This window comes from Panthera tigris, chromosome B4 (assembly GCF_018350195.1).
Source record: "Panthera tigris isolate Pti1 chromosome B4, P.tigris_Pti1_mat1.1, whole genome shotgun sequence".
In the NCBI taxonomy this organism is placed as follows: Eukaryota; Metazoa; Chordata; class Mammalia; order Carnivora; family Felidae; genus Panthera; species Panthera tigris.
Genome location: NC_056666.1, coordinates 10,770,959 through 10,789,072, shown reverse-complemented (window position 1 = coordinate 10,789,072; position 18,114 = coordinate 10,770,959). Strand labels below are relative to the sequence as shown.

General features: G+C 47.7%; 1 protein-coding gene across 4 annotated transcripts in view; it reads right to left on the bottom strand.

Moving 5' to 3' along the window:
* Positions 1–18,114, bottom strand: part of ECHDC3 (enoyl-CoA hydratase domain containing 3) — a 31,913-nt gene that overhangs the window by 12,462 nt on the left and 1,337 nt on the right. For all 4 annotated transcript variants that reach the window (XM_042991030.1, XM_042991029.1, XM_042991031.1 and 1 more), the window contains exons 2-4: positions 14,810–14,931; positions 12,911–13,008; positions 7,988–8,188 (exon numbers count right to left, since the gene is read on the bottom strand). In XM_042991030.1, coding sequence (XP_042846964.1) covers positions 7,988–8,188; positions 12,911–13,008; positions 14,810–14,931 — 421 coding nt within the window. The remainder of the gene's footprint in view (positions 1–7,987; positions 8,189–12,910; positions 13,009–14,809; positions 14,932–18,114) is intronic.

Genomic DNA, 18,114 nt, shown 5'->3' with positions numbered 1-18,114 from the left:
GTGACCCAGCTCCCACCTGGCTTTTTTGCTCGGGCTGCTGAGTCTTGGAGCCGGCCTGCCATGGCGTGGGAAAGTCTAGGACATACGAGAGGCCATGCGAAGTGTTCCAGTGACCTGCCCGGCTGGGGCCCCTGCGGCAAGGCAGCCTAACAGCCAATTGGATGACCGCCCCCAGCTGTCACTCTCCCCTGGAGTCAGTTCGTCCCAGCTGAGGCCACACACATTGCAGAGCAGAGATAAGCTTCCTCACTGAGCCCTGTCCAGATTGCAGATTCATGAGCTCGACAAATTACTGTTGTTGCTTTGAGCCACTAAGTTATGGGTGGTTCACGGTGCAGTAATAGATAATTGGACGAGCTTGAGATATAAATTTGGGAGTCGTTAGCATTTAGATCATGCTACTGACTAGGTTTTTCAACCTTGGTGCCATTGTATATTTGGGGCCAGATAACATGTTGTTATGTGGGGCTGTCCTACGCACGGTGGGATGTTTAGAGCATCCCCGCTCTCTGTCTGCTAGGTGCGGTAGTTACAGGTCCCACCCCAACAACTGTGACAATCAAACATGTCTCCAGGCACCAGCAAATGTCCCCTGGAGCCAATACCGCTCCCAGCTTACAGCCACCGATTTAGAAGGTTTTGGAAATCAGGACACTGGATTGTATCGGTGAGGGATGGAACTTTGATAAAGGAGGAGGGGTCACAAGGCTGGCTTTGAGGACTCCTGCCTACGGGTACAAGTGGAATACACACTGGACTGGCAGTCGGGGGCAAGTGGTGCCAGGCCTCGATTTCCCTAACTCTTTAGGGGATGGACTAGATCGCAGCGCTGTCCAGTTTGGGGAATGCAATGCTCCATGTCGGAGGCAGCAGGAAGGCGAGGCCTGTGGGTCGCTCCGGAGACCATGTGTTGGTTGACCGGGAACAACGTCATCGCTCCAAAGTGGGTTTGAAGCCCTGATTGAACATGGAGCTGAGAACCAGGTCCTGCTGATTAAGGGCTGCCGCTAAGACCCAGCCGAAGACGCCCAGTGAGTCACCCGAAAGGGCCGGGACGGTGTCTGGTCTGTCTGTGCCTGAGAAGCGCGTGTCAGTGGGGACCCAGGTCAGAAGCCAGGTGAAGGCGGCGCCTTCCAGCCTGTCGTTCCCTCCGTTCGTGCGGGCGGCTCTCCAGAATTCCATGCGGACCACAGACCAGAAAGCGGCCAGTCCCGAAAACAACCTTAAAAACCAAATGCACCGAGGACAAGCCCATCACTCCCTTCCCAACTTGCAACAGTCAAGACCTCACGTGACTTTCCAAGAGTAGTTAGGAATGGCAGCAGAGTCGGGAGGAGGCCATCCCACAGTCAAAGCAGCGGGTGCTCCCGCGGCCGGCTCAGCAGACCGGCATTGACTCGTCCAGTGCAGTCAGCACCTGCCGTCCGAGCTCATGATCTGTCCGCGGGACAGTCCCCTTGGGAACGCCTTCTTCGGCATCTCTGTTGCCCTCACGTCCTTCTCTCTTTCTCTTCCTGAGCCTCCTTGTCTCCGTCCTCCTTCCCCTGCTTCCATCACACGCCCGCAAAGCGCCCGTCCGGCTCAGGAGCTGCCGCTGCACAGGACCCGAGTGCTCCGAGAAGTTCTCGAGGCGAGTCCTTCAGAGTCCAAGCTCCTGCAGGCCAGGGCACAGGCCAGGGAGCGGGCAGCGGCCTTGTCCCACTTGCTGAACGTGGCTCCTCCCGAGGACCCCGGCCTCCCGGATCGCCTCTCATCCCCGGCCCCTACCCCCTGGGCACAGATGGCTCAGAGATGCAGGACAGACAGCTGCCCAATGAGTGCAGGGCACACTGTCACAGCCAGTGCAACAGGGGTGCCAGGGAAATGGTCCATCTGATGCAGACATAAAGCAGGGGGGTTAACTGTGAGGGTTTTGCTTGCTCAAGGGACCTGGCATGAGTTTGTGTTTAATGAGGATGGTAACCGGGTTCCGCAAAGGAGGAACTCAAGGCAGAGCACGACTTTTTCTTGTATATTCACTCACTTTCTTGTATATTCACCCAGAGTAGTGCCAGGCACTGAATCGCATCGCCCCAAAATGCTGGTGTTGAAGCCCTAAGCTTCGATGTAAGTGTATTTGGAGATGGGGCTTTTAGGGTGGCAGTTAAGGTTAAATGAGGTCAGAGAGTGGGGCCCTGATTTACTAGGATTGGTGGCCTTAGAAGTTAGAGACCTCTGTCTCTGTGTCTGTCTCTCCCTGCCGTATGAGGACGTAGTAGGAAGGTGGCCAGGAATCAAATCTGCCGGCATCTTAAGCTGAGACTCCCAGCCTCGAAAACTGAGAAAATAGATTTCTGTCGCTTAAGCTGCTCAGTCACGGGTATGCACTACGGCAGCCGCAGATGACTAACCCACGCCCAGGAAGAGTCTGGGTGTTTGTAACGTCTTAATTCTGGAGCACCTCCAAAATCACCCAGTCCCTGAACTGAATCACTCTGGGAGAATGTGGAGTCCTCACCCCTGGGGATGTGTGAATGGGGGCGGGGGCCTGTCAGTCACAGGCGGTTCTGCCCACAGGAGAATAAATGACCTCTTACGTTCCCTTGTAGACAAACAGTTCCTGACGTTATTTCAGGATCTCCACTCATAAACAAAGAGGAAGTGACCTTGAGCTACAACATGAAGCATTTTAATTGGACAGAAAAGATATTTCTGTTTTCAGTCAGTGAGTCAGTCAGCCAAGCAGAGAAAGACACAGATAGACGGTCAGAACACCCTTGAGAGACACAACTTACAGCTATCTGAAGAGACCGCTACTAAGTCCTGGGCTCTGTTCCTGGCACACCCAGAAATAAAATGGGGCACACACCATCCCGGCCTCTCCTCCTGCCTGCTATGTAGCGGGTGTGAGAACCGCCCGATTCAGAAATCACCTCACGTGGAAATATTTTCGAAGACACGAGGTACTCCTCTTTCTGGGATACTCTAAATGGGGCCTTGCCTGCAGATAGGTGAAGGGACCACACCCCCCGGACCAGTCCCTGCGACTCTTGGATTCATCACCGCTTACTGTTGGCACAAACTTCTTTCATCGCTTATACAGATTCACTAACGATTTTTTAAAAATCCAAATTGTTAAATGGTGGGAGGTTTACTCATGTCCTGCCTTCACATAAAGTGACCGACTGTCCTGTGAAAAGGGATAATGAGGGGTCACCAGGGGGCGTGGCGCACTGAGTCTCGTCAGGCTTGGGAACGCGGTTCGGGTGGCCTCAGCTTGGTCACGGGTTTGCAGTCGGTGGCACACGGGCTTCGCTTCTCATTCTCCTCTCAAACCCAGGCAGCAGCACAGACACGTCACCTCCCAGGAACACCAGTTTTTAAAAGCAAAGAAGTCAAGAGAAAAGGCGAAGGACCGGGATGGCGGCGAGGAGGCTGGCTGAGTGGCTTTGTCCCCGTGAATCACAGACGCGTCCGACTAGGTGTGGGTGGAGAGCAGCCCCACGGCTCTTAGTGATGGAGGCAAACCACTGGCCTGGGTCAGCCCAGAGACTGGCACGCCGGCGTCACCCTGGACCAGGAGGAGCACACTCTCCCTCCCGCTGCCACTGCCCTAGAGACCAGGAAGGTCTTTCATCCCAGAAGACCAGGAAGGTCTTAACGCGATTAACACCACTCGGTGGGAGTGAGGTCAGTAGCCAGAGGTCTTGGCTTCCTAACTCAGCCCTGCCTGGTCCATCCTCTCCTTTGGGCCTCAGTGTCCTTATCTGCCTATTGGGGTAATACTGTTAGCATGTATTGATTTATAGGGATTTTACCCAGGCAGGTTGGGTAACAGAAGTGGTATTCTCTAAGGAAAAGAAAGTCTGTTTATTTTCTAGCTAATCAGCCAATCTTTGCTTATGATTGAAGTGACTCTGTTGGGCCCCCCAGAACTTTAGATGAGAGAGGAGACACATTCTCTTATCCTTGTCTCTTGTCAATTCAAGCTGCCTTTTAGGATGGCACATCTTGGGTCACCCTAGCAAGCTGGTGGTTTAATACCTCCTCTTCCTGGGGAACTTGCATTAAAAACAACAACAAGCACTTGAGGCCAAAGCTAATCTCAGAAGCAGCAGGACTTGGGTCTGGAGCTGGTCCCCCAAGGTCCATTCCCAGATCGGCCACTTACTAACCACAGGACCTTAGGATGCAACATAAGCCCTCTGAGTCTGTTTCCTCATCTGAAAATGGGAAGAAGCCTTCCATCCTCCTGTGGAATTATGAAGATTAGAGACAGTAAGGGTAAAGCTTATGCTACAGTGCCAAGCACTCAGTGGGCGCCTAATAAATGCACTGACCGTTATTAATATGCCCATCCCAACTGTAGGTTTGTATGAATCTCTAATTGGCTTTTAGGTATCACAGCCCTGAAAGGGGGTGGCTCTTGAAAGCAGAGGGCTCTTTGGGTGGCCCCAAGTCACATCTGTGACAAGAACCGGCCTGCAGCTCTCAGCATTATGGGCTGGCAATGCAGAGAGAACTCAGAGAAGAAGGGAGCTGACTGAGGGTCACAGGGCTAGTATAATTTCAGGTAAGGCCCTGACACCCCCCCCACCCCAAGCCCTCCTGTAAATTGTGGAGGTTAAACTACATTTTCTCAAAGGCGCCAAGGCCGATGGCTGTGCAAATCCTTGTTAAAGTGCAGATTCTGATGAGGTCTGTCTGGGGCAGGCCTGAGACCCCGCATCTCTCAGGCCCTCTGGTGGTCTTCATACCAGGCTGATAGCAAGGCATTAACACTCTTTCTGGCTTGCAAGTTCTGCTCTGATCTAATTAGACGATCAGGAAATCAGATTCCACAGATACAGCAAGTTACCCCGGAAAAATAGGAGGACGCAAGCGTTTCCACCAGAGAAGTGCCTGGCGGGGGGAGAGGGGGTTCGGGTCTTTCCTCTGCTCTCCTGTGATAGCAACTGCCGGAGGCACCGGCCGCGCTTTTCTGAACGAGGCCAGCTCTGGGGAAGGGAGCAGCTGCACCAAGCAGGTTGTTTATATGGTGCAATGAAGATGCATTATTTAACTCCTGCCAGAGGAGAGAAACGTTTTACAAACGTAGGAAATTATTCATGCCCGGCCTCGGTCTGGCTCGAACACAAGGGCTGCGTTCCATCATTTCTGCTCCCAGCGGACAAACCGCAGCCCTCCATTTTCGGGCACAGCCGAGCAGTTTCCCACAGCGACCAGCAGAGGGCACTGGTGACCCACACACGCGGCCCTCGCGGTGCGGAAAAGGGTAGAGCTTCCCTCCCAGGCCGGTTTGCAAAAAACGCTTGTTTCCCTGTGGACACGTAGGGGGGACGTGTGCCCACCACCCGCGACAGCCTACGGCCCGGGTATGGATGTGTCCGTAGGGGCGCACTCAAGCATCGACGACAGGGACGAAGGACGGTTTTTGGTTAGGTTTGGATTTTTATGGATTCCTAGTTGCCTCCGAAAGGGGGACAGCGCAGGTGAGACCTGCAGATCCAGAATCCTGGCAAAGGCCCTAAGGTCTGACCGACTTTTCTTCCTACTAAATTCCCTTTATCGGTACTGTGACTCCAGCTCATTAGTGTTGGCCCCAAGCCATGTATCTGCTTCAGGCCTCCATGTCGTGATGAACCCGATGGGGCAGGGACGTCTACTGACAGCTCTTAACCACTTTCAGACTGCTGACGAGGAAGAAACTCAGGGGTCAGATCACAAGGAGCACAGATCAGGGAGCTGAGTGGGACAGTTTCGGAGCCTCTGCCCTCATCTTCTGAGCAGGCCTGGGCCTTCCCAAAACTGTCTCTGGGAGGTAAAAGCTATTTTGGTTTCTTGCCTCCTGGAAACTTAAAGCCTGTACTTATCACGTTTTTCTTTTCTCAAAAACTAATTTAAAACTTAGCAAATATGATACAATGTTTAAGTTTTCAGGACTGACGTATAAGCCTTGATTTGAAAAGTTTACTTGTGGTGGGGGCTCCTGGGTGGCTCAGTCAGCTGAACAGCAGACTCTTGATTTCAGCTTAGGACATGATCCCAGGGCTGTGGGACTGAACCCCACGTCGGGCTCTGCGTTGAGTGTGGAGTCTGCTTAAGATTCTTTCTCCCTCTCCCTGTCTTGTGTTCATGCTCTCTCTCTCTAAAATAAATAAAATGGGGGTCGGGGGAAATCCCAGCCTTTAAATTAAAGACTGAATTTTTTTAAAAAATGAGAAGTTTGTGTTAAGAAAGAATGGATTCTTATCCTGGCAGTGTGGCTGACACAAAGGCTTAAATGCCTCACTGTGGACCCTTCTAGAACATGAGGTGTTAAAGAGATAAAAAGTTGCAGGTAGGGTAATCAGTACAATGGCCTTTTACTATGCACCAGCCTCATGATTTGATTTGCACAACTGTAAGGGAGCTTATCAACGAGCTCTGATGAGATATTTGAAACACACTTTAATGCACTGGCACAGAGTAGGGGCTTAAGAAGTATTTGCTGAATTACTGTATGTGTACATCGAAGCAATTTATGTTCCCTGCCTGCTGTGGTATATGACTTTGCCCCCCTTCCCCCCTTTTTTTTTCCAAATTAAAAAAAAAAAATTTTATTTGTTTTTCAGGGAGAGGGAGAGAGAGAGCGCGAAAGAGAGAGCAGGGGAGGGGCAGAGCGAGAGGGAGACACAGAATCCAAAGCAGGCACCAGGCTCTGAGCTGTCAGCACAGAGCCCTGTGTGGGGCTTGAACTCACTAGCCGTGAGATCATAACCTGAGCCAAAGTTGGATGCCCAACTGAATGAGCCACCCAGGCGCACCCCCTTTTCCCTCTTTAAGAACAGATTTCCAGGGGCGCCTGGGTGGTTCAGTTGGTTAAGCACCTGACTCTTGATCTCAGCTCAGGTCAAGATCCTATGGTTGGTGGGTTCAAGTCCTGGGTCAGGCTCCGCACCGGCAGCGTGGAGCCTGTTTGGGAATCTCTCTCCCCACCTCTGCCCCTCCCCTACTCATGCACACTCTCACTCTCATAATCAATTAAAAAAATAAAAACCAATTTCCAGTGGAGCATGAGGATGTATTTTTTTCTAGAACAAGGAAGCCACTGGTCTACATTTGGGAGATGTGTAGTAATTATTAGTTTATCATGTAAATAGGAAGGAAGAAAGCTTTGTGAAGAAAATGAACTTCACCATGGTCAGCACCAACAAAACCGCTCTTGTAACATGGCTCCTCCGGGGGCGGATCCAATACACCAAACACAGGCTAATCGTGCTCCTGAAATGTAACCATCGTAAACCTGACACACCCCATCTATCGGCGATTTTCCATCCTTTCTGGAACAAGACGGATTATTGGCAAACAATAAGCCAGTGATGCCAGTATCCTAGCCTTTTGGTACTGGCGTATGTCACCATGCCATTACATCTCGTGGGCAACCTTATGGTACAACAAAACTCACTGTCAACTGCATTGCCAATAAGATTACAAAACTGCAGGGGCGCCTGCGTGGCTCAGTCGGTTAAGCATCTGACTTCTGCTCGGGTCATGATCTCGTGGTTCATGAGTCTGAGCCCCGCGTCGGGCTCTGTACTGATGGCTCGGAGCCTGGAGCCTGCTTCGGATTCTGGGTCTCCCTCTCTCTCTGCCCTTCCCTTGCTCATGCTCTGTCTCTCTGTCTCTCAAAAGTAAATAAATGTTGAAAAAAAAAGATTGCAAAAATGTGTGCCTTTATGAAAACAAATAAGAAACCTAACTAGTTGTACTGAGGGACAGGCAAGTTTGGAATGGGGTGACCCACAGACAAGCCCACGGTGAGAAGCTTCAGAGGAAGAGGCACTAATTAGAAGGGACACTCCCTCGCTGCACAAGGCATCAGAAGGGCCATCGTGGCACATCCAGCCAGCTACATGCTGGGCAGAATGTCGTGACTCAAACGGTATTTATAACAAGCGAATTCTCGAACTACCCATCACACGCACAGGAGGACCGCAGCTGGAGGGGATGCCGGGAGTTACATTACCTTTCTCGGCACTGTTCTCCCCAAGGCAACTGCAGGGGTGGAGCAGAAGAGCCCAATGTTCACACCTGGAGTGGCAAAAGAGGACTTGTCGCTCGCCACGGCAATGTCACAGCTGGCAACCAGCTGACAGCCGGCGGCGGTGGCCAAGCCGTTCACCATGGCGATGACGGGGACCGGGTGGTTCTGGATCAGCATCATGACCTGAAGGAGCAGACACACCACATCATTTCCATCCAGGAGTGAGGTCCAACGTGAACGCGTGTATCATGTTATGTGACTGCACCATTTTCAGAGCATTTTCCGGATGCATCATTGTATCAGGCTCTGGAAAAAAGGTGAAAGGCGGCGCGAAAACTACCTTGGCATTAAATACCGACTGTGAACCAGACCGTACTATTTGGTCTTCCCGAGACCCACAGAAGGAACAGCCCCTGTTCCACAACCAGGACGTGAAAGCTTAGGGGGAAGCAAGCGGCCAACACTGGAGATGCTCACGAGGGGCAGAGGGGTCTGAACCCGCGTCTGGCGGACCCCAAGGCCCGGGTCTTCCCTCCCGGGCAGGGTACTTCTGTGAGGCCACAGTCCCCGCTGCTCTCCCGGCAGCCCCACTGAGGAACAGAGTGATTTTGATCTCCGGAGGGAACCGTGTCTGCGTGGAGCCCTCCTCCTGAGTCTGAAACTGGTATTTGGTACATCCTTGAAAAATTAAGGTGGAAAGGAACTGGAAGGCAATTTCCTTAGTAATTACTTCCCAAATTACCACTATGAACACTCTCTCAATTCTATTAAAGTGGTAGGGGACACCCTGCTGTCATCAAAATAAAATTCCCCAAACAGGGCCACTGGCACAGAGAGGAGCCGAAAACTTGCTCATGTGACACCCCACCCCCCATAAATCTCCAGAACTTTAACTTATTTTTGCAGCTTACAAAATAACTTGGCTTATTTCTCCATTTTTTCTTGCTGCTCTAAACAGACTGCGTTGCTATGGTGACTTCAATGTATAAATGGTCGCACTTTGAACCTTGGCAGGAAGGAGGGCAGGCGGGAAGGAAGGACCACATCTGGACTTGTTTCCCATGGCGGCAACCCAGAAAAAATGACCTTCATTGATTTGAAGATTCTGCCCAAGGAACCTAGCCTTCTGCATTCACAAACATTTGATATTTGCCAGTTTTATTATAAAATAACCAATCGGATATTTAAGTATATGATATATTCTATAGTACTCGTTCTGGACTTTGTTTTGAGGGGGGAGCCACCTTTTGAGAACCTGATCAATGCTAATGATCCTCTCCTCACAAGAATGCACATATCTACATCTGCACCCCAGACTGCTCATGGTGGAGTTCGTGTGCTCTCGGTGAGGGTTAGGATGGCTGGGGATGAAACTCATTCCCAGTGAAATGCAGTAGCAAGGAGAAAAACGCGTGAGAACTTCCAATGTCTTGTGCAAAGACAGACTTTTTTTTTTTTTGGCTGAGTGTCATCTGTCACCTAAGAACTGGTTCCTTATGAAAAGTTATTTGGCTCTGATTAGCACAGAACAGTCTGTGTCTCCTGCCTGCCATCTACGATGTGCTAAGATTTTCTACAGCCTGGTCGGAAAATACTTACAGTAGGTACCGACAGAATTAAAAATATTCATGCCTTTCATCTAGGGATTACCTCTTTTTTTTTTAATGTTAATTATTTATTTTGAGAGAGAGAGAGAGAGAGAAAGTGAGCAGTGGAGGGACAGAGAGAGAGAGAGAGCAATGTCAGCACAGAGCCCGAGACAGGGCTCAAACTCACAGACTGTGAGATCATGACCTGAACCAAAATCCAGACTTGGCGCTTAACAGATTGAGCCACCCAGGCGCCCCTAGGGATTACTTCCAAGGAGTCATCCTGAAATAGGGTAAAAAGCTGTCTGGACAATGATGCTCACAAATTATTTTATAACAGTAAAAAATTAATAAGTAACATAAATATACACCAATCAATAATGAAAAATGGCTATGTAAACTAAATGTCCATTGAAAGGAATGCTGTGTTCTCATTATGAGAGTTTCCACAAGACACATTAGCCTGATGGGCTGGGCCCTGTGTAGTGGTCTGGAGGCAGGCTGCTGGGGTTTGGTGCCCAGTTGACCTCTTAGCCACTGCTTATCCCTCAGTCTTCACATCTGGGGATAATAACGGGCATAACAATAGTACCAATATTTCATTGTATTGTATTGTATTGTATTGTATTGTATTGTATTGTATTGTATTCTAGAGTGTGTGTGAGTGGGGGGCAGGGGGGAGAAGGGGCAGAGCGAGAGAGGGAGAGAATCCCAAGCAGGTTCCATGCTCAGCATGGAGCCCAACACGGGGCTCAATCCCATGACTCCAAGATCATGACCTGAGCCAAAATCAAGAGTCAGATGCTCAACTGAGCTACCCAAGAGCCCTATAATAGTACCAATCTCAGAGAACACAAGAATTACATACATTACTATGTCTAAAGTACTCAAAACATTACCTGGCACATGGTAAGCATTCAACGATACAGTCATGTTATACAATTATACGGTATAATTGCACGTATGTATGATTACTCAGACAAATAGGATCACATGGGAAAAGATTCAGAAGAAATATACCAAATATTAGCATTCACTCTGGGTGGTATGATTATGGTCTAGTATCAATCGCTTATTTTCCTTCCTCTCATTTTCCTAGATTTTCAAATTTTTCCATAATAAGCATTTATTATTTTTATCATTAAAAAGTATTTTAAGTACAGTTAGCAAATTCAGGAAAGACAAAGACAAGCTAGATAATAAATCAGCTGGGATATTGAATCCCTTGGTAGTCAGGACTTGGTTATCCCTCCTAGTTTACTTTCTTGAACCAAGTATTTTTCCTGGCTGTGCCTGCTCCAAAATGTGACATAAACTTGACCCTACCTTAGCCTCACTCAATAGCACTGCTAAGGGCCCTGTGTTACTCCCCAAAAGTGAGAGGCCTTGTTCCATTGCCATTTCAGTGTGAGGATGTGATAAGGAAGAGAAGATTCTCTTCCTGGACTAGGGTTTCCACCTTCAAACTTCAACAGGAAAGACGCAGGGATAGGTGTCCGGTGAAATCTGCCAGTCAGCTCCACAGAGGGTTACTTTTGGTCTCTCAGAGCCAAGCGCTCCTCATTCTCGATTTCTCCTATTCCTGATTTGGAAATAACTAACTATCGGGTGGTACTTGTGCTCTGTAATGAACCTGCTGTAGTTTAGATGCTGAGCCAGTTCAGGAATCTCTGCCTTCCTCTCTAAAACCCCGTCTTCTCATGCATGAACCAAACAGTGAAATATCTAGCTCACTCTGTCCCAATCTGTCTGTTGATTACATGTGGAGATTGAAACCTTGCCCAAGTTCACGATGCTCGTATCTACCCAGGACATTATGATTTTCTTAGAAAAAGTGTTAATCAGTGCACTGTCACTTGTATCTCCCTATGTTAGGACAAGGTCCTGCTATGCACTGTGTTCTGAAAGGTGAGCCTGAGGCATCCATGGGTTGCAAGCTTCCACGAAATCTGGCCTTTATCCTCTGAAGGAGCCCTGGTCCCCCTGTGGCCCTTTTGCCAACCCGTTTAGATCTCAGTTCGTGAAGACACCACGGCAGAGTGATAAAAGCAGGCCCTTTAGGGGGGATGGAAGGGGTCTAGTGGTTCTCTTTGATGATTTTCTGTTTTACTGGATATTAGTCGAAAAATAACTTTTAAAGCACCAAGCCTGGGCAAACACAAGAGCTCGAATGTTACATAAACATCATTAATGTGAAACAAAAGACCTAAGACTTCGCTCTGGTCTGAGTGCCAAGACTTCTGCCTCGCTATGAAGCCTCAAATCAATTGCTTTTCTGTCTTATCCCTCCTTGACATGAGAAAACTATAATTGGATTTCCTTGTGGCGTTCTGGAAGGGCAGGGAAAACAAATGGTGGTCGAGAAGGTATCTCAATCACCTCTGTCTGCTTCCCTGTTGCTCACCTCTGTCTTGTCTGTATAGAAGGTATCATTAAATATTTGTGGAATCATTAATGGCCAAATAAATGAACAAGTCAATGAATGCATGAAAAATTAGGTTAAGTAATTTTAGGATGGGTTTATGAAATGGTTTTGTGTCTTGCTTCTCACCTACATTTCCAGTTTCAGTTTGGCAGGAAACTTGTTTTTCCTTCTATTTCCCTCAGTGCCTTATAAGTCTTATGCACACAGTAGTGCTCAATAAATAGCCATGAAATGAACAATGTATTACTTAAAGTTGGATTCTGTATTCAATTTGTTATTATCCAGGGGCCGATTTAATATATTTACAAATCATCCCAAACTCTCTGTTCCTCTTCCTCCTCTCTGTCTGCAATTCCTCTCCTTCATATGGTTAAAGAGACGTCAACGTGAAGGAGCTAATTTTCCCACTTGGAGGAGTGGATCACAAAGGTTAGTTGGAAGAAGGGTTTGAAAATAATCTTTAAAATCGTTATGGCTGTTCCATTTACCTATATTCCCTCTTTCCCATTAACAGGGTTGTTTTAGTTTAAAATTTTTAAAAATGATACTCCTCTCAGGTTCTTCCCCTCTAAAGATGTACATTCCCACCCTGTATCTCCTCCATAAGACATGTGTACCAGGACATATCCCATAATCCCAGAGGTGGAACCCACCAGTGCCAGGATGTATTTTACTTTCTCTGGCACATAACAAGATCAATCGCAAACCATGGTCCCTTCTTAAAAATCTAAACCAAACGGTGGCTTGGATGAAGGATTCACCAGTGACCAGTTTGCAGTGATTAGTTCTCACAGATAAAAACCTCATCTGTAACTTGGAAGCCTAATTCAATCGTTCACGTAATTAACATCTCGGGGCTTGCAATGCCGACCGACCGTCCTCCTGGCTTACCTCAGAACAGGTCTGAAATACTTCGGCATGATAATCCGGGCTCTGCTCATCCGTCAGCTCCTTTAAGTCATGCCCAGAAGAAAATACAGGCCCCTCCGCTACAAATGTTTCCAGTTGAGAAAAGAAAAAGAAGAGGGGGGTAAATGGCCAGCTCTGGGACTTACTTGTCTACCTGGTAACTAGCGATAGTATGGATGCTGTGGACACTCAGAGAAAGTTAATGGCTCAATTTGGATAAGAATAATTCTATTTAGCTTGAAAAGTAACCGAGTAAGGTGAGGCATCTGTTCCTAAAGGTCTCTGGAGGGACCAGCGGAAACATGTAATTCCAGCAAGGAGAAGGCTCAGGAACCAAGGCGAGTGTACGTACTCTTTCCAGATTTATCCCTCTGGATTCACACTTTTGTTGCTGGACTCGGTCTGGCCTGAGCGTATAGACTCATATAGGCCCGTCAAATCCAGCGTGCCTCCCACGTGTCCCTGTCCTTTGTCTACAGACAATGGCCACCCACACAGGTTGGAATCCAGGAAGGGCAGAGTGTGAGGAGAACCCCCTTATTTTTATGAGGGATCTGAGGACGTGGTTTTATTGTTACTGTTGTCATTAACAACAATGGTGACATGTAATCCCACTGATAAGCTGCTAACGCTTTCTTATATTTTCCTTTTGCTGTGGCTGCTGGGACAGACGACATTATTCCCTTTAAACAAGTGAAAAAATTGTGTGGTTCAGAGTTTGCTGCCTTGCTGCATCCAGGTTACACCCCCATGGCTGCAGGACAATTTCCCTTCGTCGTATAAAACGTTGAAAATTTATATTCAACCACAGACAGGGAGGTAACGTTCTGAGTGCCTCCAGAAACACCGAATTTAATTTTTAATTTTTAAAAAATTAATTAAAAATAATAATTAAGTAATAAATAATTAAATAGTTATATAAAATAATTATGATTATTTAATTATTAATAATAATAAATAATAAATACATAATAAATAGATAATAAATAATTAAATAATAAATATATATTTATATATAAATATAATAAATATAATATATAATAATTAAATAAATAAATAATGAATGAATAAATAATAATAAAATAATAAATAATTAAATAATAAATATATATTATATATTAATATATAATATATATAATAAATAAATATATAATAATAAATTAATAAATAATTAATTAATAAAAATGACTATTTTTAATTTTTAAAAATTTTAATTTTTAAAAATAACTATTTTTAATTTTTAATTTCTTAAAAAATGTTTAAGATGCCTCATAGGGCATCATGTGTTTTCTTTTTCTGTGGTTGCTTTAAAATGCTGGCATTGCTGTTATTTATACCACTGTCATCCTCACTAGATGATCTGGCAAAAATTCTTCCTGGAAAAAGAGCAAGGAAAGAAATGAGCAAAATATATGCTTTCTGGCACCACCGAAGAAGACCACAGATCTCGGGTGAAAGCTTAGTTAAGAACCCAAAAGACAAACCAACCAAGTGCCCCAAGCAGCCTGTCCTAGCCAACTAGGTTGTCTACCGAAAGGATCGGTGATTAAACCCATCTCATCAGGTCCATGAAGAAATCCGTTCTCTGACTTTGATGGGAAGACCAGCACAGCCAAGGATGGTGGCAGCGGTGTTTTGTATCCGACAAAAAGGAAAAGGCACATATTCTCACTGCGCGGTAATCTTTGCTATACTTCCCACGGTTGACAGTGTCAGGATCAAGGCCCCCGCTACACATGAGTTTTCCAGAATCAACGTTCTTGAAAGGAGCTTCAAAAACAATCACCCCGTTAAGTGAGGGAACGCCCCAGATAACCAAAGAATTTTGAGAAACCTCTTCTGGGTACTGCAGAGCACTGAGGTTGGATATCAGATAAATACCTGAGATGATAATGACTTTGAGGTCTTTGCTCTCCGCTTCGTGAAGAAGGTCACTTTGGAGAGATTTCAGCATCGCTAATGACAGCGCGTTCCTCTTCTTTGGATCACTCAAGACAATGTTCCTGGGAAGAACGTTTTATACTTATTGGGTCGAGCATGAGTCAAAACAAATGAGGACCTCCGTGATCCCTTTCTAACCTGGGAGCTATTTTTAAAACGCCAGGTAAAAGAACCATGGGTGGCAATTGAGAGGCTCTGCCCTCTAGAGTTACAGCTAAGTCAAAACAAGGAGACCAGCTGAAATGTGGGCCGGGTTTTCTCCCTCCTTCCCTGGATTGGTTTCTCTTTTTCTCCACGTTCGCTGTCAGACCCATGACTGTCGCCGCCACAGAAAGGGCAGGTTGTGACAGTTCCCAAACCACTGCCCATACTGAGAGGCGGTGAGGTTTGTGAGAAGACAGGGGTGGGCGCCAGGGGAAATTGCCACATTGTGGTGACCTTCGGGTTGCTTCTTCAAAAGAATGAGGCCGGGGAAGGAGCCCAGAATGAAAATACGGCCCCAAGTCTCCTCCTGTCCACCCCGTAGAGGAAGCAGTGCAGTTATAGCTATCAATATGCATATGGGACAGCATTTTCCTGTTGTTTTTTGTTCCTTACAGTGGCATCCTGTAATTCTGCAAAATAATTTATGCTGAGAATGGGCAATATGTGAAGAAGAAAAGGGCAGGCGCTTGCAGCAAGAAGGCTCTTCCGGACGTGTCATCCGACAAAGAGCTGGCATGCAAAGGTCTTCTCGCTATTTTCAGGCATCCCACATGCTAATTAAAATGAGTGGTATTGTCATCTGGCTTCCCGTACACAGAAAATGTCTCATTTTTACTGTTATAAGGACTGGGCAGGGAGCCAAGCACCAGACTATTTGTCCTATATGTAAGACGTGTTTCCCATCGGTCCCCACCTACATGTTTTCTGCCTTTCTCGTCCTTTTTTGGAATCTTATATTCCTACTGCCGTGTGTCAGCCTGGATCCTCCTGTAATAGCCTTCTGCTGCCACTGTTTTCTGGAAAACCACTTTGGTGACGGACTTTATTTCAGCGCGGTAAGAAGAACCGGTTTCTTTGGAACCCCATGCCAGCTCGGCTGCCATCTGCAGGTGCCTGTGACACTCACCCGCTCTGTTTCTCACGAACACATTCCCTCCGAAGTACCAAGGGACTTGCAGCCGATAATGCTGGTAGACTAGGACACCCACGTTTTGGGGTGTGGTAACAAGTGCTGACGAACCTTCCAGTAAAATCATGAGCGTGCTTTCTGTAGCAAAGCTAAGCGCTGCCATCCCATAGGTGACATATGCCTTAAATTCTGAGGCCTCTGGCAAAATTGTGCAGAGATGCCAGCCCTTAGATGCCCTGGCTGCGTGGCAGCATCGGTTCCTATGTGGCCCATTAACCCTTTGGCTGGCACGTCCCACGCCCTGTCAGGGTGCTCTAAACTGCCGAGTTCACTTCTCAACCCGGTGTAACCAGGCCTCTGTTCCTGCTACTCCCCGGAAACCGTTCTCACCGAGAATCTCCCAATTGCCAGAACCGAATCCAATGGCCGTTTGGCTCATGCTCTCCTTCTGGAAGCACATCTCTTTAGTGCTTCCCTAGCCCGCCCTCCACTTCTTCGAGGGGCGCCTAGCCTTCTGCTACGCCCTAACTGATCCTCAGGGCTCCCTCCCCTGCTCTCTCCTTGTTCCATGTGCTTCCGGGTCCACTTCACCATGGCCGCGGCTTCTACTGGTACCTCTATGCTGAGGAGTCCCGATCTTTGCTCTCACTCAGACCTCCCTCCTGAGCTCCAGGTCTGCACATCCAGTCCAGGGTCCCCCGGACTGAGGTACCCTTGGGCATCTTCCTCTCTCCTCCTTTCCTGATCTCAGTGCTGCTACTCGGTTGCTCAAGCCAGAAACTGATAGCCGTGCTGTTGCTTCCCTATTCAACTGGTCATCACACCTACTTGATAATCCCTCCTAAAAATTTCACCAGTCTGAATTCTCCCAATGGCTCTCTTGGGTCAAAACGCGTGATGCCTTGCACCTACGGCTTCACCAACGCCGCCCCTCGAAAGAGGGAGGGAATCACTAAGAGTGAGGTCACCGCCACAGCATGTGACAAAAAGTGTAATATTTGTGTGTGCAAGGCAAGTGATGGGCCCTGCAGATGCCCCCGGCAACTGTCTAGAGACCATCACATCATTGTAAACCAACAGAAGGTCCATGAGATGAGGCATGGTCATGTTCACACACAGAGGAGACACTCTACAGGTACCTGCTCACTGAATTAATGACCCCAAGTAGCCCTTCGATTTCTCACAGCCAATTGCACCAAATTCCTGTATATTTTCACCTCATCTAGTGTTTGGCTACCTTTTTTTTTTTTTTTTTAAAAGGGGGCGGAGAGAGAGAGAGAGAGAGAGAGAGAGACAGAGACTCTTAAGCAGGCTCGCACGACCTGGGGATCATGACCTGTGCCAAATTCAACAGTCACACACTTAACCAACAGAGCCACCCAGACGCCCCTTGTCACCTCTTTTAAACCTCAGTGGCGAGTACACTGGGCTACACAGCAGAGTGGAAACAACTCTGGAGGCACATGGACCTTTTCCTGCCTCCTTAGCTTTCTTTCCTCCTGGCTGTGTGGCCTTGAACAGGCTGCCACCTCTCTGAAATTGTGTCCTCACTGTAGGGTGGGGACGACATAATCTGCCTCACAGGCTGTTAGGTATTAGGGGTAAGGATCGTACAGTACCTAGCACAATACCCAGTGCCTGGCTGGTTTCACTCCATGACAGTACTACTGCTGAGGGAAACAGCTTTGAAAAGGAATGCTTAGTGTGACTTGAGTTGTTCAATCTCACCTACTTAGTGCTCAACATACTACTGCTTTAGGGCTGGATCTGGAGGTTCCTAATTACCAAACAATGTCAGGCATTTTATGATAGATTGGTTCTCCCCATTATCTCCCTTTCAGATTCATGTTTGGCTCCGGGGAACTCAGACCTTCTTTGGTCAACTGGCTGCCATGCCAGAAGTTAGGCTGCTGATCAGGTGGAACCAGATTTGCAGAAGCAGAACCACCCTTTAAAATGGGCAGGAAGGACCCCTGCCTGGGCCCTGCCCTTTAGAGCATCCTGTTCTGGCCCTCTTCCAGCTGTGGCCCGCCAGGTGAGCAAGGAGTCAGTATGATGTGCCAGCCTGGAAATCACCACCCCCTTCCAAACCCTGCTGCAGTTATCTGAGACTCTGAAATTCTCTGGCTTT